We start from the raw sequence: 21,193 nt of genomic DNA, 5'->3' as shown, positions 1-21,193 counted from the left end.
ATATGTGAAGAAAACAACATTGCCCATCAGTCAATTTTATTGTTTCGAATTGTCATAATTACTGTATAAACAACACTATTTATATACACAGTTACAAATAAATACAAGATATATTTTAACAGACTAAATTATTTTATTTATTATAAAGCTAAATCAGACCATATTTTATTATTGCTAAACTAAGACTAGCTCTCGCGTTTGACTGCGACTTGTTTTTTGGAATCTTTTCTACGAGTGGTTCTTTACCGGTCGTTCATAGCAGCGTTTGAAGAGGATCGCGAGAGCATTCTTCGAATTGAATAAAAATATGTGACTTTCTCTATTTAAAATGCTATTCATTCATTCATAATTTAAGAGCCACACTCTTGGCGGTGGAACTTTTGTATCCACAATCTTCCATCATCCTCTTTAAATGTTGATATGACTACAATGTCTTTAATTTGCTTGATGTACTCGTAGCTATACCTTTGTCTCTATCGAACTAACTCCAGTTACTTGAATTTCAACTCGAATTAACTCTAATCATGCTTATTACGAGTTAGCATATCTGTAATCTATTTCTCCATTAGAGTCAGTCATTTCAGTCAGTATTAAAAAATAAATTAGTTATAGTCATATTCTTAATGGTTATCATAAACTACTAGTTAACCACAGGTACTACTCTGTCGTGTACCTTCATATGCCTCTTCAAAGTACCTCTTTGAGTAAACCCCAAATCACAGACGGCGCATTTATGTGGTCTTTCCCCAGTATGGGTCCGGTGATGGTCATTCAGCCTTCTCTTTGATAGGAAACTTTTTGGACAATAACTGCAAAGGAATGGACGCTCCCCAGAATGTATCCGCTTATGTTCTATTAACGATGAATGTGTGCCATATGATTTGAGACAAATATCACATTTGTATAATTTCTTTCCATCATGTATGAGCAAATGTTTGGCCAAATTACACTTGTCTGTGAAAGGGTAATTGCATATTTGACATATGAACCTACGTCCTGTGTGACGCCTGGACACATGTGAAAGTAATATTGTATTGGTATAAAATTTCTTGCCACAGTGCTCACATGTATACTGCCTTTCTCTGTTTTCCTTATGTGTTTCCAAGTGTGTCTAAAAGAAAAGAAACGGTAATAATAAATAAAACGCTCGTGCAATCGACGTGCTTTCGCGCATTTTTGTATTAAATAATCTCAGCAAAATGATTGGCATCTGATCGTGGAGCGAAATCTAATTACAAATTTATGTAAATTTAAAAATGTAATTTAATAAACATAAGTTTCAAAGGAAAAGCATATATGAAATAGAGATCTCGTGCGCAAAAACATTAATATAAAAAATAAATACAGTTGCCTTTACGTTCTTTAGGCGACCTGACTTGAAAAGAATATGTCGTTGGCAGGTTGTCCATGTGCGTTTAACAATATGAGATGGCCCGCCTTTTTATCAGTGATTGTGCAATTTTATACCTAATACCCTACAGAAATAAAACTTATAGTCTTTGTACCCGCAAAATAAATTTTGTTGTAAATCCTTTGCCGCAGACATCGCAAACATACAATTTTCTCTCTCCATGTGTTTTCCTGTGCATCTTTAAAGACTCCCGATTCTTGAAGATTTTCCCGCAGGTGTCACACTTTAAAGAATCTAGATTGACCAGCGTGTGTTCATTCTCAGTATGGCGTTTTAGTCCACTCCATGTCATGAACGTTTTATTACATGGTAAGCAATGGATTTGTACCTGAAAATAATAGTTATTCTATTATGTTGTATTGATTATGTTCCTGACGCCTGCTATAGCATTGGTAATGTGGTTTATACATAAGTATTATTGAGTACATTAGATTACAATAGATCGTCTTTCACCTATTAGAGGCCCCGGGCACGTACCCAGTGTGCCTATTGGGGAAGAGGAGCCTGAAAATATATTCACAATTTGATGACAGAAAAAATATTATCTGTGTGACTACTTATGTAACTTTGCGAAAATTGGATTACATAGAGATCCAGTTTCAAAATACCTAGTAGTTAGGATCAATATAAAGGAATATTTACAAAAGACAAATAAAAGAAATTAGTTAAGTAAGTAACCTAGTATGTTTATCTATTGAACTTACTGTTTTTCCCTCATGCTCCTGTTTGTGTGCCTCAAACCTTTCTAAATAGTTGAATTTCTTATTACAAAGTTCACATGTGAAGTTGAAATGCTTTCTCACTTTAGGTTTCTTTTTTATCTTCACTAATTTCTTTGTTCGTCTAAAAGATGTTTTGTAATAAACTTGTTATTAATACTTTTTCTAAATACAGTGTATTTTATTACATTGATACTCATAATCCATCAATATTGTACTAGTATTGATGGACTACACAGCCATTTATTTAAACAATATTAATAACTGTTGGAAAACATACCAACCTTTTCTTCAATTTCATTTCATTAACTGTTGTATTTGTTGAAAATTTTGTTGTCTCTTGAAAATCTAAAAGAATAGACAATTAGAAATTTCTTTAAAAATTTATCATGTCTCATTAAAAGCTTAATTTAATAAATTAAAGGTTTTATATATACTAAAATATTCACTTAAACTAATTTAACAGGAGGAAACTGAATTGAATTTAATAAACTTATGTTGTTAATTATCATAATCAGAAGAATAGGAGAATTAGAAATTATTATTAATATCAGAATAATGTAACTGAACTTATAAAAATATTTGAATAAATTAATTAGTGTCATAGTAAAAAAAATTTTTATTATACATATTTTTTTAGGATCATTCCTTTGAATTTGATCATAGAATTATCTTTGCAGGTAAAATTACTAAAAAAGACAACTTACTATCAGTTGAAACATATGTCGCTTATTATAGAAGCTAGATTATATGAGAAGAATAAGAGAATTAGAAATTATTATTATTATTATCAGGATAAAGTAAAGTAAGTAATTTACTAAATATAATATTTATCAAAAATGATTGTTTAAATGAATAAAATCTTAGCAAAAAAAATTTTTTTTGTATAATGTGATGGGATTCATCTTTCTGGTAAATATAACTAAATAATTTACAAAAATCATTATTAGGTTTATACCCACCATCAGCTGTGTCATCACAATAATTGTCAGATAGGTTCTCTTCTTTCACTATCACAAAATTAGTATCCTTATTAATTTTGTCATTTTCATCTAGAAATATTTGCTCTTGAAATATTTCGTTTTCATATTTCAAACCACCTTTTAGATCCAGATTTACTAATGTACTCTGTGATTGTATACATGTCTGTTTGAATTCTGAATATTTTGCAAGAAGCTCGTAGCATGTATTGCAAAGACCTTTTGGCAGATCTTCATTTTCTTGAATCTAAATTGGATAATAAATTTTGAAACAATATTTTGGTACCTATTAGTTTTATGTTATTAATACAAATTAGCATATTCAACAGAATAATATTAATTATTTTATTATGAAGTCAGTAAAAAACAGTATTAGATTTTTTGTTTTGGCCTGCGAGGATGGAACAAGTTTAACAATGTTAAATATAGTTTTATTCTATACCCAACCTGGCTTCATAAGATGTACATATTAAATGTAAATATTTTCTGGGGGAAGGGGATTGTTAATAACGGGACCTAGTAACTCCCATTGCTAGCAATGTACCACATTAGGTCAGCCTCCACACAGTCCTACCTGGAAACCATTGTGATAATTTTTTTGTGAATTTGTAACAATGGCTAACTGACCTGAGCTCATGCTCATCTTATCATCCTCCACTCTCATCACCAGGTGCAGAATTCCATTATCATTAACAAAAAAAAATCTGGTTGTATTACTCTATCAATTGCTAAAACCTGAATTACAATCCGTCGCATATTTTAAAAGATACATGCGAACAGATTCCTCTATCTGTTCGCATGTATCTTTTAAAATATGCAACTTCATTTTAAATGTAATGTAATTATAGCACATGTACAAAGCTGCGGGCAATAGCTAGTTAAATATAAAATTACCTCAACTGAAGTGCAGAAATTATAGATGTCTGCGGACACATTCTCATACAAATTGTAAGTAAATGACTCCCTTGAAACCAGACATGCGCGACATAATTTCCAATAAGCCATAGCCTTGCATAAACAACGCGATGTAGCAATCCGTACAATATCGTACAAGAAAGTTCCTTGAATAAAGTAAGGAGCGCAAGGAACTGAGTGCCCTAAGCCGAGAAAACAAGTGAAACAAACTATTATTTATTAACTCTTTCAAATTTACTTTAAATGAGAATTATTTTATCAGGTATGAATAGCATAAAAGAATACAAAACCATAAGACATCGAGAAAAAATAAAATAATTTTATTTAAAATTATCGTTTGTGTTTATTATGAGACATAGTTTTTTAGAACTGTCAATAATCAGATTGTCAAATTTTGACAGTTGGTTTTTTAATACTTCTTTTTGGGCAGGCTACGACAATAGCAAATACTGCTTTGTCGGTAGAGAAAATCGTGTGCAATGCAGTGCAGACAGAATGTAGTCTGTCTTGTTACAGCATGTATGATTTTTGTTGTAATGTCTGCTTTATTAATCATTAACAAGAATAGTACAAATACAAAAAAAAAACAAAATAAAATTAATTTTAATTTCTCTACATTATTTTGTACTTAAGACTATAAAAATAACTTATTTATCTAAAGGATCGACACTATTCTGAGTATTATTCAGCATCCTCAATCTTTGCTTTCGTATCACAGCTAATAGCATCTCCTGTGTATGTAATGCAAGGGGCAATGGTAATGTCCTTAATTGTTGAGCAATATTTTTACCAAAGGTGTCGAACTCATCACTCCACTCATTGTGGCTTGATACTACTTGGGGTGTTGTTGAAGTAGGAGATTGGCTTCTTCGAAGCTTTATGTAGGATTGTGATTGAACCGTTTTGTTGCTGTCATCGGCTTCATGCCATGGATATGGATCTTCAAAGCTGTCTTCATCATTTTGCTCAATTTTTGTCTCTTCTTGATTTAGACTAGTATCAGATGTATTTGGCTTCTATAAATAAACATAGAACAGTCTTTTTTATTTATTTATGTCACCCTGATATATTAAAGTACAATTAACAGACTAAAATTCTGCTTTATGTTCTGTGCCTTTGAATTTAATTGTAAAATGATGATTCATTAATATGAGATCTTAAAATTTTGTACACATTGTGAGACTTCAGTACTCAACACTATAATTAACAGTACATACTAATATACAGAAGTAGGATGTGATTTTATGTATGTTTCCAATTTGTTTTATTTTTTGAGTAACAAATAACAAGCTCCAGTCTAGTCGCAGTGCTGTGGTATACATTAAATAAAAACACCTGTATTTAATATACGTGCACATAATATGTGTTTGTGTGCACTGATAAAAGCAATTTAATAAATAGATCCGTTTCAGTTGATAATTATTTAATTTTTGTTTATTATATTTAAGAATTGTTATGATTAGGTTTGATATAATGGGGCCGACATGTTTGAAAATAAAAACAAAAATTTAATACAAAAAATATATTACCTGTGTGTCCTGTGAGCTTAATGAGACTTGTAAAACTTGCAGCATCCTCAGTTTTATTTCATTGAAGTCTTCAGCATTGCATATTATAGATCCAGTGCCGTCATTGGTCTTTGACCATTTTATGGGTTTCTGTTTCAGCTTCGCCTTCATGTTGCATAAATACTGCAATTATTAAAAAAATAAAACACTTTAGTGTTTTTTTAAAATACAGTTAGCATTATGTAGAAAAATAATAAGAATATATCATTACAATGAGCTCTTCCTAAAGAGGTAATATGTCTTGTCACAGCTATTCATTTTAAAGAGGATATTGCATTGATTACCACTTGTGTGCTGGTACTTAATTGTTTTAAGTACATACCTTAGCCCAACTCTTGTGATCTTTTGGTGGTCCAAGGGAATTGAGGTGTGGTGTAATTTTCTTCCATTTTGTTTGCACTGCTTCTATGTATCTGGGTGATTTCTTGTAACCCCTTATAACTTCAGGGTGCTCTTCAAAGAATCTGCACAGGACATCATTTTGGGCATCCGTTACTCGCAACTTTTCTAATAATTATGTTTTAATATTAGTGATGAACAGGTAGTGGAAGATTTTGTACAAAGTCGGCTTGTTAACCAGTTACACTCACACTTGCTTCAATACATTTTTTAAGGAGAATTATCCTTTAAACTTTTTTATTATTAGGTAGTGTGACTTAAAAGTTGTGTCATCTTTGTTGTTTCAAGCGTCCAAAGGAATTGGTAGCCATTTACCACAATGATAATAATTGTGTTGTAATATGTTCAAACATTTGTCTATATAGTAAATGTAGATGGGCATAAAAACAGGCTGATAAGTATAATGAACTAAATGTCCATTAATAGGTACATACCAATTACGTACAATACTAACAGAAATATGTTTTGATGAGTGGATATAATGTAAGTTTTTGCAACGATATAATTGTCAAATTAAGGAATCACGTCACAATTTCACCGATTATTTAGATAATAAAATTCAGACCTAAAAAATAAATAATGTATAATAATATAATATATACCTTTTGGCATTTCAACAAATTATTTATATCTTCATTTTCATAATAATTAAACACATTTATTTATGATTACATAGTATTTATAAAAATATTCTATGTTCACTATAAAGTACAAACATTAATTTTCTAGTTTTGAGAAATTTAATTTTATAAATTACATGTAATTTTTATTAAAATAATATTTTGATTGATTTTTATATACTTTAAAAGGTAGGCAAAGGGACTGAGTCCTGTACAGCCTAATCTTATTTGTATCATCTAATTAATAACGTATTGTATTTTAGAAAGGAATTTTTATAATATTCCAAGTTATTTATTGGAAATTCAGACTAACATAGTCTATGTTTTTTTTATAAATACGTTTCAATAATAATAACTCAATACTTTTATCGATTGCAGACTATGGTATAGGGTTGTCAAAAATATCGATGTTATAATGATTTCATGATTTTAATCAAGTAACACACTCTATTATATTTAGATGTGAACTATAAATACAGTCTATTAAGAAATTAATGAAATATTATTTCTTATTTCATTTTTTTAATAATCTTCATACAATAACGTCATATTACCACGTATATTTATAAATAAGGTTTTAAAATAAAACAAAATGTTAACAAAATGTATAAAATTTATTTATATAAAAATATTTTTTAAGTAAATTCTATAACAAAATCGATCTTACACTACATAAAATTGTTCATTACACTCTTAAATGGAATGTCTTACAACCATCACCTAATCAAAATAAAAATCTATTAGAGAAAAACTTAATCAGACCAGACACCCGAAATCAGTGTTTTTCAACTTTTAATAAATATGTGACCCCTTTTTAAGATGTTAAATTCTGGCGATCCGCTATGACCCTAAACCAAATACAAGTTACTGTAAAAACGTAACGTAAACTGTACATTTTATTGTACTGTAGTGCCAACAAATAAATAATTGTCCCTATGCCCTGGGGTTTGACCTACAGATTGAAAAACACTGGCCCTAAATTAATAATATCACTTAAATTCACACGTAATTCTTCCTGCGTATATATTAATAAATTGCATAATATAGTAATGTCATTTTGATTAGACTATAAAAATATAAAGTTCATCAATAATACACTAGTATTAATTAATCTCAATAATATTAGGTACTCTGTTCACAGAAAGTCCTTTAAAAGAGATATATAGTAGACTCATTTACATCACACCAGATTATTATTTAACATTTAGTTTATATATTAGATGCAATATATTATTGACAGTCCAGATTCTGAAATACATCTTTCGTAAAAGTATTAATGGGCTCCCTGTAATCAGGAAACCCTACGAAAGAAATCTCGGTATTGTCTTTTAATAAGTACTTAAAAGTTCACCTCGCCTGTAGAGCAACAAATTATATACAATTCATAAACAAAAATAAAAATTTCTTAAGATTCTCTGACTTAAGAACAATAAATAAAGCATATAAACAATTATACTACTTACAAAGCATGATACATCTATCAGTTCAATTTATATTGTATTTAAGTTTTTTTAATGGTACCAAACAATATTAGCTACTATTATCATAGCCTTTTAATGAATAGCCTTCGTTATTGTTCTCCAGCAAATGCCTGAGAAGTTCTTAAAAGTTCATTACCAACCGAGTTGTAATTGACATTAAATAAATTAAAAGTGACATTGTTACGTCAATATTGTTGGGTAAAATGTAGGTTTACCAAATCTTTTCTTCACCACAACACAGTTTGCAATCCTGGCCTCATTTCTGGCAACCCTACCTGGGATACAATCATCAACATTATAATAGTAACAGTGATTAATAGATATTATGAATTTCTTATAACCATTTCAGTTAAGGACTAAGTACAAAGTGAAATAATTAAAAAAAGAAAATAATGTCATAAGATCACAGCTTTCCCTGCATGAACGGTTTGAGGTACTTGTGGAAGGAGCTATTGACTGGCTCTGCGTTCAGAGGACTCTTCATGGCTTCCTCCATCAGGCGCTCGTACACACGGCCGTCGTATGCACCCAGTGCTGAACGTAAAATCTGTAATATAAGTATGAATTTCAGCATATTGTTGGTTTTTGTTGTATATTGTACTGGCTAATCAGAAATGTATTATTTATTCTAAATTTGTATTTAAATTTATAGTTCTGTTATTGTATATTTTTATTTATAAAATTAAATCTACAACATTTTCTATTATCAAGCTATATTTGTTACATGATTTAAAGATAAACTTGCTGTTCCTAAATATTATTTAGAAAAACTCAATGGTTTTTTGGGAATCGGTATAAAATTTTAATAATAATAATAATATACTAATGATATACTGGAATTACTTTTTAATAAATTTAAAACATGGTTAAATCATGTTTACTGAGCAAAATCTACTTACTAAACTAAAATTCAAATGTGGAACATCACAAATGAACATTGATATTGTTTTGTTTTACTTTTTATACATTTCTTCACACATAGCAATATCCCTCCAGCAAACAATATTCCTAATAATCTTATTGTAATATATTTTTTTGTGCCAGTAATATTATTTGATTTATATATAGAGAAAGAAGAAATAAGTTCATCTCACCTCGTCTCTAATGTCAAAGGCATCGACCAATCCAACGGCGTTTGGTCGCAGCTTAGTCAGTAGGTCTTCATACCATTTCTGTAACTCGTCGATGTCCTTTTCTGATATAGATGTGAACTGAAGAAGACATTGAAAGTAAATTTACTTGGTATTTTTAAGAAAACTAAATTTACATATAATAATAATATACATAATGGACAATCATTATGAATAACATAGGCAGTAAATGATACATGTGACCAGCACTGTAATATATGGCTAGGACATCATAAAGTACTTATATTAAATTTATAAAAGTTCTGTAGTACATCTTATTAATAATATAAACGCGATAGTTTGTTAGTATGGATGTTTGTTACTCTTTCAAGCAAAAACTACTGAACGGATTTTGATGAAACTTTACAGTAATATTAGCTTATACGATATGATATATACTTATTTATGATATTAGTATAATTATATTATACATTGTAGAATGGACTTCATGTATGTATTATTTCCATCTAATTACGTAAATTAGCGTAGCCCATACGCGTGGCATAAATAAATTGGTATTAAATTAAATTACTTACCCTGAGCAGATCGCCAAGTCGCTGTAACGCCCAGTAAACTACATACAAGTCGACTAGTTGCACTAAGACATGTTTCAACGCCGGCGACACAGTCTCCACGAGCTTCTCTGTCTCCGTGTAGTAAGTGTAGAGAAGTATTGCCCGACAGTGAGCCTGCACAACATCATTGATTTAATTACAGATTAAATAATTCTATCAATAGGGTTCTATTAAAAGTTTAGGCAGAGGAAGAGTAATATAAAGTCATCTGTGTGGATCACACATTGACTGAGATTGGTCAACCGCACCCCCCCAGAGGGTGAAGGTTGGGGCGTCGGGGCGAACCCCTTTGCCTCAGCATCAACTCTGGGGGCAACAACCCCTGGGTTTATGATTACGAGCCATTTAGAGCTCTCTTACTTAAAAAAACTAATTTAAGCTAGGGACCTAACTTAATAAAAATACAATTAGATTAAACATAAGCTAACTTAAGAAGTAGTGTCATTCTTAGTGTTTAATTTATTTTTAAATTTTTATTATATATTTCCTGGCAAACACCTTACTCTTCGATTTTACTTCTGTGTTGAAAGGTGAGGAACATAACATCATAACGTAGTATCTGTAATTATTCTCTCCCAACTCTATTCACTGATTTTAAAAAGTTCCCTGAGATACGTTAACAGTATTCATAGATTAAAAAAGACAACACGCAATATCTTGCTCATTCTTTTTGTGATCCAGCTTACCGTATAAACGGTAGATGTAAAAAATGTAATGACTATTCAAAAGTGCTTCAATGTAAGTTTACTTGAATTAATGATTTTATATTCTATCCATGAGATAGATATCGAACTATTAAGCCTAGAAACAATACAAATTAAAGAATTATGAATTAATGTGCGTACCTCTGATGCTGAGGCGAGCTGAACTGAGGTTATGTTCCATGCGTCCTCGTATGACAAGCCCGTTTTCTGACGCTTCTCGATGTTTGATACGCACAAGCCGATTTTTCTATAAAAAAAATATTAAAACATAATATATTAATTTTGTTTTTACTAGTATATCTATTTTTAATTGAAGTGCATGTCCAATGGATATATGATATATACTATGAAAAAATAATACTTTGGGATGGATGTTTGTTATTTATTCACGCAAAAACTATTGGATGAACTTTAACAAAACTACAGTAAAATGCTTATATATCAGAATAACACATGGGCTACATATCACGCGAGTGAAACCGCGGGCACAGCTAGTATATAATAATTTAATGATCTCAATAAGAGAAGTATTGAACTAGGGCAACGCGTCTCTGGGTGAGACAGTAATAAAATGATAATAACTATAAAGTACTGTAGGTAGTAATAAGTAGGACTTACCCTGCAGCGACTCTCTGGAAGCCTGTGATGATCCCCTCGATAGTGTTCTCCCAGGGCGGCAATCTCCTGCCACTGTTCACTGTCGCGATGTATGACACCGTAGGTGTGAGGGTGTGGCCACCGATAGCTTGCTGCCACGCTTTCACCAGATACCTATGCAAATATCATCATCATCATATCATCATGATCAAGGAAAATCGACCTTATTACCATTGTAGTAGGGTTAAGTTTTTTCCTTAAAGATTTTATCAGTTTAGATCTAAAGTATACACCAAATCAAGCCAGGCTTAATATTCATGTAACAGAAATACTTTTATCGAGAAGCAATATCGAAATTTGAAAATAAATTCTCGACTTTTCGTAGTATATTGAACACGTGATGAATTGGTCACGTGACCGCACAGAGTGAGCGTGAGTGTGTGCGTTGTCAAGTTTTTGGAAAAATGGTGGTAGACCACTCATCAAGGGCGGATCCAGCTTTGGCGCCAGGAGGGGGTCACTAAGTCGTGGTCAAGTCAAGAACTTATAATTTTAGTACGCAGTCCAGATATTTTATCAGGTAGTGCGATGAAATTCAGCACCTTGTATTAATCCGAATAATTCCTAAGAATATCCTTAATTTGACGGTAGATTTGATCATAAGTCTATATTAGACCTACATAAATAAAGATATTTTATGTTAATTAACTTTGAATGGTGTTACCTGGCGGTTTGCAGCAGCAGCACAGTGTTCTCGCCTTCATAGGTGCAGGCGGCGGTGGTGAGTCCGTACGTGGAGGGCAGGTTGGAGGACAGCATGTATCCGTGTCCGCCGCACGCGAGCCGACATCGCTCCACACATTCCGCCGCGTCCGCTGTACTCACAGCTTTCAGGCAACACGACAACGCATGCAACTACAACACGAAATATACATTGTATCATAACCAGGCAAAATATAGTATGTAAAATATGTATTACTAGCTGTCCCGGCAAACGTTGTTTTGTCTTAAAATAAAAAAAAAATTAGGCGTGGACTACCCCTAACATTTGGGGGGATGAAAAATAGATGTTGGCCGATTCTCAGACCTACTTAATACGCTCACAAAATTTCATGAGAAACGGTCAAGCCGTTTCGGAGGAGTATGGGAACGAAAACTGTGACACGAGAATTTTATATATAAGATATAGAAGAAGCATGTCTTTGTTTTCTGGTAATAAATAAATATTATTATATATCGTCTAATATCTACGCTTGGTCGCTGATTCGATTCCCTGTATAATTGTTTGTATTGGTCTAACTATTTACAAATCAAACTGAAGTACTTCTAATGAGTTGTGTAGTGTATAACTAGCTCTGGTTTCTTAACTTGGGACTAAATGACACTGTGTGAATTGTCCAGGTATATCATATTATTAATATTATAAATGCGGAAGTTTGTGAGTACGGATTGATTTTTGTTACTGTTTCACGCAAAAACTATTGAACGCATTTTTATGAAACTGTAAAGCTTATATATTAGAATAACATATAGGCTATAAATTTCACGCGGGCCTAACTATTATTATATATATGATTATTCAATACCTCAGGGAGCCGCTCCAGGTCACCGGCGTCCAGTTCTGCGGTGACATTGTTGTACATATTCCAGAGCCAGTCAGCGTTAAGACGGAACGCGTGCACCGACGCCACTCCGATCAATAACTTGTGCTGCTGCGTCAGGTAGTCTAGGATCTGAGGCTCCGGTTCGCTACAAACCAACAAACAAGAGCATATTAGGTACTACTAAAGTAAGATTATTAATTCCAGTCAGTAAAATGACATTTCCAGTGTTGCAGGTTTTTAGTCCCAATTAAATAGTGATGTTACTCGAGATTACATTTTTTTTATTCAATATCAATTTGCCTTTAACTAAATAAAAATTGTAGTATTAATTTCTCTGAATCTCTTTTTACATTTTTTCCCAGCGTTTGTAATAATGTTATAATGAGAAATTTTAATATGTTGGTAAGGTCCATATTTCTAAAATCGTATTATTTAATACGATATGTATTAAATATTAAAAATAAAAAAAAGGTTTTGATACCTAATAAAATAAAGCGTGACTAAATGTCTAAGTCTATTGATTGCCGAACATCACTATTGTAGCGGGTCACCCTTTTTTGTATCAGTGACAGTTGCACTTGTCATTTTACTGACTGGAATTAATAATCGTACTTTATATATTATTAGTTTATTATAACAATTCCTTTCGCTTAAATCAATGTATAAAAGCAAGTTGTGATAATTATTTTTCATAAAAACATGTACTGATGGTAACAAAATTAATATGAGCCTTCCTTTCCAATTTTACAAATATTCATCGCTTTTTGAACATATGCTTGGTAATCTTGGTACATTAGACGCCGACTTTGACGTATAATATATTATCTAGAGGAGAAACATGCAAGTTCCTCTCCGTATGAATGATAGAACAAAATAAATATTATATGTCTATTCAAAAGTGCTCACATTAAATTTGTATGTATAAAAAATGTTTCAAATTCTATATAAAATACTAACTTGGGCTTCGGCTGCGACTGACGCCTGACTGCGGAGTACCGCATCGCTATGGTGACCGCCTTTGCCATGTAATTACACATGTCTGTCACCAGTACGACGCGTACAAACATCATGGTGCCGTACGCCAGCTTCGAGCTTGGTGAGTTCACGTATGTACCATCCTGTAATAATTAATAATAATAATTGTATTATTTATTTATTAATAATCTGCTATTAATATTGTATTCATATTTATTACGTTCATTGACATCTAAGAGAAATATTCCTCACATACCTCCAGAACTTTAGAATTCTTCATTAGCATGTGTTCCCGTGGGATTCTCACTTGCTCGAATCCCAGGAAGCCATTGTTGGTACCATTCATGCCAAGCTTCACGCCAATCTCTCCAATCTTTATACCTTTGAGTGGCATATGAGTTTCCTCGTCACGGAGCTGGACGATGAATGGGTGGATGCCATGACACTGTCCTTTTGTGTAAAGTTGTGCCATAACTATGCAATAGTTGGCAGTGTGAGCCACTAAAAGAACGAAAGCAACAGTTGATTTATATTAAATATCTACTATTTTTTATATGGTAATACAGTAAGATGCCATGTATTACCACTATTTTTCATTGGAGAATATGGCCAGCTGGGGCAATAAAACTATATCCTACTACTGTGAAAGTAGTAATCTTACTAATATTATAAACGCGGAAGTTTATAATACTATTTTTACACGCAAAAATTACTGAATGGATTTTAATGGAACTTTATGATAATTTGATACAAGCTCTCGCCATTTTGTAGTCAGCTAAATCCGATGGATGATCATTATAGTAATAATTAAATGTTTCTAGAACGAGATTTTTTTGATTTTGTAATCCATTTTGAAACGATAGCTTAGTCTTCACATAGCTTTCTAAATATTATACATATATTGTAAATACAATACAACTTATACTCATTTGTGTAATTATTGGAGTTATCAATTTTAATATTGAGGACAACAAACCCAGTAACCCAAACAATTACAGTGACGTCCTTTATGTCCTGTTATCAATTATTATTGGTACTTTATCTGTTTGTTTTCGTAAGTAGAAGGTCCACATTTTTAATGTAGAGTCGAGATATTCTGGTGCAAAATACGATATGCTTACGAAAAAAAAACTGATAAACAAATAAAAACAAGATAATGAAATTATTTATCTTTTTCTATCAGCTAGTTAAATAACAGATTGATTAAATATTGTTTTCATTAGGTAGAAATGTTGAATAATCATGTATTTTTATATTATTTAATGGAATAATTTAGGCTCCTATTATACAATAGTAGCCGTTTTAGAGAACTTTTTTAAAGAAAGATTTATTTATATTAATGTTATTGTTGACCATTGTAATGAAGTGGCAATAGTTAGTATGAAATAATAGCATTGTTTCGATATTGTTGGCTTCAAGTTAGAAATTGAATATGTCGTTACTTATGTAAGTCATAAAACAATAGAATGTTCGGTCTTAAGCACTTGTTATTCTTATAAAGTGCAAATTAAACATTCTCTCTTTATCTATATACATATTGACTGCCTCGGTGATCTAGCGGTTTAGCACACCGCTGTACTTTCAATGATCGCGGATTCGATTCCTCGCACGGTGCAAACATTTGTATTCATGAGTATGACTGTTTGTTACGGTCTGAGCGTTTTATATGTATATTATGTATGTATTTACAAAATAAAAATATCTAAGTATTATATCAGTTGTAAGGGACTAGAAGCGCTGTGTTACATGTCCAGGGTTATTTATTTATTATCTTTCTTTAAATTTGACATTTTTAACCTTTTTTCAATAGTTATTGGTTGCAGATGGGTACGGATGACTAGATGTCTAAGTATGGCTAAATTAGATGTTTTTAGGCGCAGAAAACTTAATTATGTTGTATTAGCTCTAAATATTTAGCCATCTTATTTCGTCTATTTTTGTATATAAATAAACAAAAGAACTTACATCCGCCGGGCCACCATTTGTATGAAGTGAGTGTAGGACTGTGAAGCACAAACTCTTTTGTTTTGGGGTCATACGTCGCTGTAGTCTCCAGGCCTCGGATGAATGTTCCATGTCCGAGTTCCGTCTAAAAATATTAAAGTTGATATTTATACTGCAAATTGATATCGTATTTCGATTTCTTTTTTAGACAACGCTCTATCTAATGAATTTTAATTTTCATACTGCTTTCTTGATATATGATAGCGTAGCGGCTTTTGTATTGATTGCCGCATGCATCCTTATGTAAAGTGCGAATACTGTAACTACCATATAGTAATTTTTGTAGCTGTGACGTGGTCGTGTGGAATGAGTAGTCATGCTCACTAAAATGTCCAGACATGTGGCGGCGTGGTGGGCCGGGTCAATGGGCTCCCTAAAATATGGTCGAGCGCAGTGATTGGCTCATCCGTCATACTCGTGAACGAGTGCTGCTTGTATGGTCTGCTCTTATCACTACGACTGATTTAATCTTATTGCATGATTATATTTGACCCAAAAAATTAGTGCTTGTTGGTAGTTTGTATTCACACGTTTCGACTTGTAAATGTAAACTTACAAGGATTATTTAAAAGAGCAACACACAAGTTTCTTGCTCGTTCTTCTTGTGATGAGACAGCTTTCCGAACGAGTGGTAGATAAAAAACAAATTGTTATGACTATTCAAAAGTGCTTAAATTAAGTTTATTTGAATAAATGATTTTCTATTCTATTCTATTCTATATTCTTTATGGAGGTGCAAGGGAGTCATTAGTTAAATCGGGAAAATAAATAAGTGAAAATATGTTTAAATATAACTAACATTTACGTTGTATTATTTTCTATATTCGTATCATTGACATGACTGTCTTAGATGATGATATAAAGATGCATTCTCAAATTTACAATATAAACTAAGAGTAATCTTGTATTTAACATATATTATTGTTTACATTCTGTATTTAGTTTAAATATATAAACATACGACTCGAAACGAAATATACTCTAATAATAATAACACTAATAAGTGTAGTTGATTTTATTAGACAACAAATATTTATCGTTCCGTAGGTTATCAACTGACCGGTGGGGTTCATAATTCAGACGTCATTGGTCATACGTCTGGTACAATAATTGGGTATAAAGTAACAGGCGATTAATTATTAAAAAGTAGTGCAGGTTCAAACTCCTGTAGACCAAACAATACAATGTTTACCACAGATTATATAGTGACACATTGCATTGGCACGTCTTGCATGATATTTTTAGCATTGTTTTGGCTATATAACGATATTGAAGGAACATACATGTTTCTTTTTCAATCAACGATAATGGAATTGTACCCCGTTTGCGCTGTCATTACGACACCAGTGGGGGGGCACCAGTGGGGATGATAAGATGAAAATGAGCTCAGATCAGATCGCCTATCATGACAAATCACTAACAATTTATCACACGATAAATTCAACTCATTAACACATAGTTAAAATTATAGATATGGTATAATCAAGAAATGTTGCACAGAATTCCTTAGATTAATTAGGTAAGGACTGATAGGTGACTTGTAATAAATATGTAATGAAACTTAATGGTTCCGCGCACTCACACCCGCTTCAGTGTTTAACTAATACAAACCTGAGCATAGGTTCCAATGATGTTCAAATCGAACGCCCTTCCTATCCAGTGCACTTGCTGTTCCACTGACGCCTGTCCCATCAGTGTTGGTATGAACATTACATAGTGGAGAGTTAAGGGTGAACCATCTTGCAGAATTGCTGAACCTAATTTCCCTCCTAGTACAGCCCTAAAAATAAATAAATTTATATAATTTTATTTTACCATGGTATACTTGAACAGAATATAAATAATTCCTACTTGAATAAAAAAAGCAGACCTAGCCCATGACCGTAGAGAGTAGAGCAGTGGGAGAAAGATAGTATTAGAAAACATTGGTATTGTAAAATATTAGTACCTAATACAGTATCTTCATATAAATAAATTTAGATATTTCACCACACTTAACTGTGTAAAAATAGATTTATTTACGACCTATGTTGCTGTTGGTCACAAAGTGGCAAATTTGATTTTAAACAATGAAATATATTCCATTTCTCTAATTTTTAGCAAGTACTATAATTGTATGCTAATTTTTACCTGTAATTCTCCATGCCAGCATTCTCCTCTTCCTGCATCCTCCTTATCACTTTGAATAACAAACATGCCTTTTTAACAGCAAGCTCATACTTTTCCTTGTGACTGAGATATTCAGAAGGCACTTGCTCTAAATGAATGCCTTCCTTCAGGACCATGTCCTCTGCAATGAAAATAAAATATACATTTGATTACAACAAAGAGAGAGGAATCATATCAAAATGTTATGTGTGTGTTAGTGTTATGTGTGCCAAAAGTTTTGTCAGAGGATCAGTTACTTATTGATCATACTTAATGACCTCATCATCATTACTGCCATACTATTTCTAAATGGTAATTGGTAAAGTGTTGTGTTTTATACAGATGTTTTTGTTAATGCAATACCATCAACTAACAACCAACTGCCAAACTCAATTTAAAAAACCATGATTTATATTAAAATGTCAATAAGTTAAGTTGGAAAAATGAACAAGTTTCTTCATTTTTGCAACTTAACACCTATCATTCATATAGAAAATTATACACATTTAGTAGTTGGAATGAAGGATTTTTTAAACTATTCTAATGCTATAGCTGCCCTGGAAATAAGGATGAGGTGACTAGTTTTTATGAGTCAATTTGTGTATTATATATTATTATATGTAGTTGCCATTAAAGACTAGTATGAACTAAAAAATGTATCATCACTACAAAGTATAAACAAAGTCGCTGTCGCCGTCTGTCCGTCCCTATTTGTGCTTAAATCTTTAAAACTACGCAAGAAGAAGCGGTTATTTTTAAATAGATAGAATGATTCAAGATGAAGGTTTATATGTATAATACATGCATAATATTGTAGAGACACAATAATAAATCAATTAAGAGGTTTCTAATGTGTTGTCGTAAATAAACATTTTTTTGCGCTTACATTACAAACGCTGGCTGAACCCCACGAGTTAAATCAAAATAATGTTCTACAGTATTGTACACCTTAAAAAGGTCAACATAAAAGTCTGGAATGGTATATGTCTATCTCTTGAGGATAACCCACATAACCAATTATGGGAAAAATGGCTTTTTTACGTAGTTATTTTAAGCAATACGGCATTAATTTTTATCCAATTAAGTACCTTAAATACATTGTCAATTTAATATAGATCAATATGGCTCTTTACAGTATGTAATTTAAAATGAATATTTCTAAAGACATATAAAATACAAGAACATAGTGGTGCGGCGGTACCGGCCCGGCCGGCGGCGCTAAACAAATCATTTTTGTATTGTCTAATGACAAAAACGTAATAAACTTTGTTTATAAGGAGATCCTGTAGTAGATAGGTATATTTAGTATCAGCATTGCACCCGTGCGAGGCCGGGGTGCTAGTATACAATATTTTACAAACAGATATATCTAAATTAAATGTTGAGTAATGAGAACTTTGACCTGCAATTATTGTAATATGACAACACAATACATATGAATATTTTAATAAATTATTCATGGCAATTGTAGGAACATTTGAGATCTGCCAACAAAGTAAAGAAAATGATATACAAGCCTATAGAAACAATGAGAAGAAGATTTAAGAAAAATCTTAATAAAATCATGATAGACAGATGTAATGTTTTACAGAGGGAAATAAGTGAATGTACTCTTCACTATAACATCGAAAGAGAAGACTTCTGCGCTTTTGGGAGTAGCTTGGCTGGCTCCTTTAGTAGCCTGGCTCTACATGCACAATGGCCCAAATGAGAGGCCAATTGCGGAAAATGGAGTCCAACCGACAACATTGAAAGAAAAAATTTGGTATTCTGAGGACTTCTCTCAGTGAATAAGGAACTCCTGTGTTATATTATGTAGAAATGTTATGATTACTCTATTATAATTATTACTATTAATTATTAAATAAAGGCTACAATTTGACTACTAGTTCAGTAATATAAAGCAAAAGTTTGATTTCAAGTTATATGAAACACTTTCCATGTTGCATGAAATTGTGATGTTCCTTATAACTGTTGAGGCTTTAGCCAGTGCTCATTTTAGAAAGTTACCACAATTGCTTACATAATAACTATTATAATCCACTGTTCTATTTACTATCATTATATAGAAACAAGATGCTTATCAATATCATTGTTATTACTAATATGAAATATGTGATGTGGTGATATTCAGAATAGTTTTTGTAGCTTATAAGTGATTTTTAAAAAATTATATTGAGTGTTTATTCAAATTTTGCATCTGTATATGTTTAGTCCCTTAAGAGTAGGGAGCATGATTCTTTATGACAGGGACTTATGTATTTAGAACACCATTTTGTATAAATAAGAAAGTATAAACCCTTTCATATTGATGGGATAGCTATATTGGACTAAATAACTTCATAGTTGAGCTATATGAGATTAATTTTATTATGATTATAATGAAAGATATTATTAACTTAGTTGAACAAAAGACAAGAGTTTAAAATTTTATAAAAACAAAAATAAAATGACACATTCAAATAAGTTAGGAAGGATATGAGAAAATACTACAATACTACAACACTGATATCCTATATTTGGAAATATTCAATATAAATAATATTTTTCAAAATCTAGTGGACACAAAAGGTTACAGACAAGGTTAAAGGCAGGTGTACTTTGAACTATGCTGACCTACTACTAAACAGAATGAATGGCTCTGAAGCTGTCCTTTGTCTTCAGACAAGAATGGTGAAAATAGTAACTACTCAAGTATTTATATTATGTAAGAACATAAAATGAGTAATGGTAGTATGAAATATAATAATACTTTTAATAAAGTTTTTATTAAAATTAATATATCTGCTTAGGAGTTAATAATGAAGTTTTCATTTTCTTACAAAAATATTTGTAACAATTCATTGTACTTTTATTTACATTTCTGCTTGTAAGATTATTTGTATAATAAGAACTGTTACCAGAATAATACTTGAACCAAGTTTAGAAAGTTTTTGAACCCGTAAAAAGTAGTTTATAATAAAAGGAAATAATAAAATTAAGTACCTTGTTTTTTTCTTTCTTCGGTTTTTTGTATTCCTCCATCGATTATATTTATTAATTCCGTTACATTAAAAGTACACTTGTCCCTTTCTCTTTGCAAATCATCGTTAACTTTAGTTTTACTCATTTTATACAATTAAACTTTCTTTATTTAGTAAATAATGGAATAGAATGGAAAGATAGTGACTTTCGGAAGTAGAAAATCTTGGAATATAGTTAATGAGTTTAAAGGAAGAGATAAGCTAATTAATTAAATTGACGAAATGATTGCAAGACTGCAAGAATAACGTAGATTTTATATGAGAGCCGGACAGATATATGTAAAAATAGGCAATAATGACAACTATGAAAAATAAATTAGACAATAAAAAGCAAGAAGTA

The 21,193-nt window shown here is 31.5% G+C and overlaps 3 protein-coding genes across 3 annotated transcripts; all 3 read right to left on the bottom strand.

The window, feature by feature from the left end:
* Positions 1–640: 640 nt before the first annotated feature.
* LOC131851817 (gastrula zinc finger protein XlCGF57.1-like) lies at positions 641–4,130 on the bottom strand. The gene is made up of 6 exons (XM_059202381.1): positions 4,005–4,130; positions 3,093–3,357; positions 2,415–2,478; positions 2,116–2,254; positions 1,506–1,739; positions 641–1,111 (listed from the first exon to the last, which is right to left on the bottom strand). Exons 1-6 carry the CDS (start codon positions 4,113–4,115, stop codon positions 641–643), a joined length of 1,284 nt encoding a protein of 427 aa, XP_059058364.1. The 5' UTR covers positions 4,116–4,130.
* Positions 4,131–4,631: 501 nt separating this feature from the next.
* LOC131851864 (uncharacterized) lies at positions 4,632–6,781 on the bottom strand. Its single transcript, XM_059202426.1, has 4 exons — positions 6,595–6,781; positions 5,916–6,100; positions 5,555–5,716; positions 4,632–5,041 (listed from the first exon to the last, which is right to left on the bottom strand). The coding sequence occupies exons 1-4, from the start codon at positions 6,602–6,604 to the stop codon at positions 4,673–4,675; spliced, it is 726 nt and encodes a 241-aa protein (XP_059058409.1). The 5' UTR covers positions 6,605–6,781; the 3' UTR covers positions 4,632–4,672.
* A 1,555-nt stretch (positions 6,782–8,336) lies between these two features.
* On the bottom strand, positions 8,337–21,164 carry LOC131851862 (probable peroxisomal acyl-coenzyme A oxidase 1). The gene is made up of 13 exons (XM_059202424.1): positions 20,816–21,164; positions 17,813–17,972; positions 17,294–17,462; positions 15,644–15,767; positions 13,935–14,179; positions 13,661–13,821; positions 12,686–12,848; positions 11,824–12,014; positions 11,121–11,273; positions 10,644–10,749; positions 9,760–9,912; positions 9,188–9,304; positions 8,337–8,640 (listed from the first exon to the last, which is right to left on the bottom strand). Exons 1-13 carry the CDS (start codon positions 20,937–20,939, stop codon positions 8,497–8,499), a joined length of 2,010 nt encoding a protein of 669 aa, XP_059058407.1. The 5' UTR covers positions 20,940–21,164; the 3' UTR covers positions 8,337–8,496.
* Positions 21,165–21,193: the final 29 nt, after the last annotated feature.

The sequence above is a fragment of the Achroia grisella genome, unplaced genomic scaffold, assembly GCF_030625045.1.
Source record: "Achroia grisella isolate CSIRO2021 unplaced genomic scaffold, CSIRO_AGI_Agris_v1 utg808, whole genome shotgun sequence".
In the NCBI taxonomy this organism is placed as follows: domain Eukaryota; kingdom Metazoa; phylum Arthropoda; class Insecta; order Lepidoptera; family Pyralidae; genus Achroia; species Achroia grisella.
The sequence above is the reverse complement of the archived record's forward strand: the minus strand, read 5'-3'. Positions and strand labels throughout refer to the sequence as shown.

Coding starts and splice junctions, on each gene's coding strand:
- LOC131851864 (XM_059202426.1), bottom strand. Junction 5,717..5,915: donor ATCACAAGAGTTGGGCTAAG/GTATGTACTTAA, acceptor TAATAATTGCAG/TATTTATGCAACATGAAGGC. Junction 5,042..5,554: donor TAAGCTCACAGGACACACAG/GTAATATATTTT, acceptor GTTTATTTATAG/AAGCCAAATACATCTGATAC.
- LOC131851862 (XM_059202424.1), bottom strand. CDS start 20,939: ATGAGTAAAACTAAAGTTAACGATGATTTGCAAAGAGAAAGGGACAAG. Junction 12,015..12,685: donor ACCTGGAGCGGCTCCCTGAG/GTATTGAATAAT, acceptor TTCGTGTTGTAG/TTGCATGCGTTGTCGTGTTG. Junction 8,641..9,187: donor CCTTTGACATTAGAGACGAG/GTGAGATGAACT, acceptor CTTATATTACAG/ATTTTACGTTCAGCACTGGG.
- LOC131851817 (XM_059202381.1), bottom strand. CDS start 4,115: ATGGCTTATTGGAAATTATGTCGCGCATGTCTGGTTTCAAGGGAGTCA. Junction 1,740..2,115: donor AGGAGCATGAGGGAAAAACA/GTAAGTTCAATA, acceptor TATTATTTTCAG/GTACAAATCCATTGCTTACC. Junction 1,112..1,505: donor CAACAAAATTTATTTTGCGG/GTACAAAGACTA, acceptor CTTTTCTTTTAG/ACACACTTGGAAACACATAA.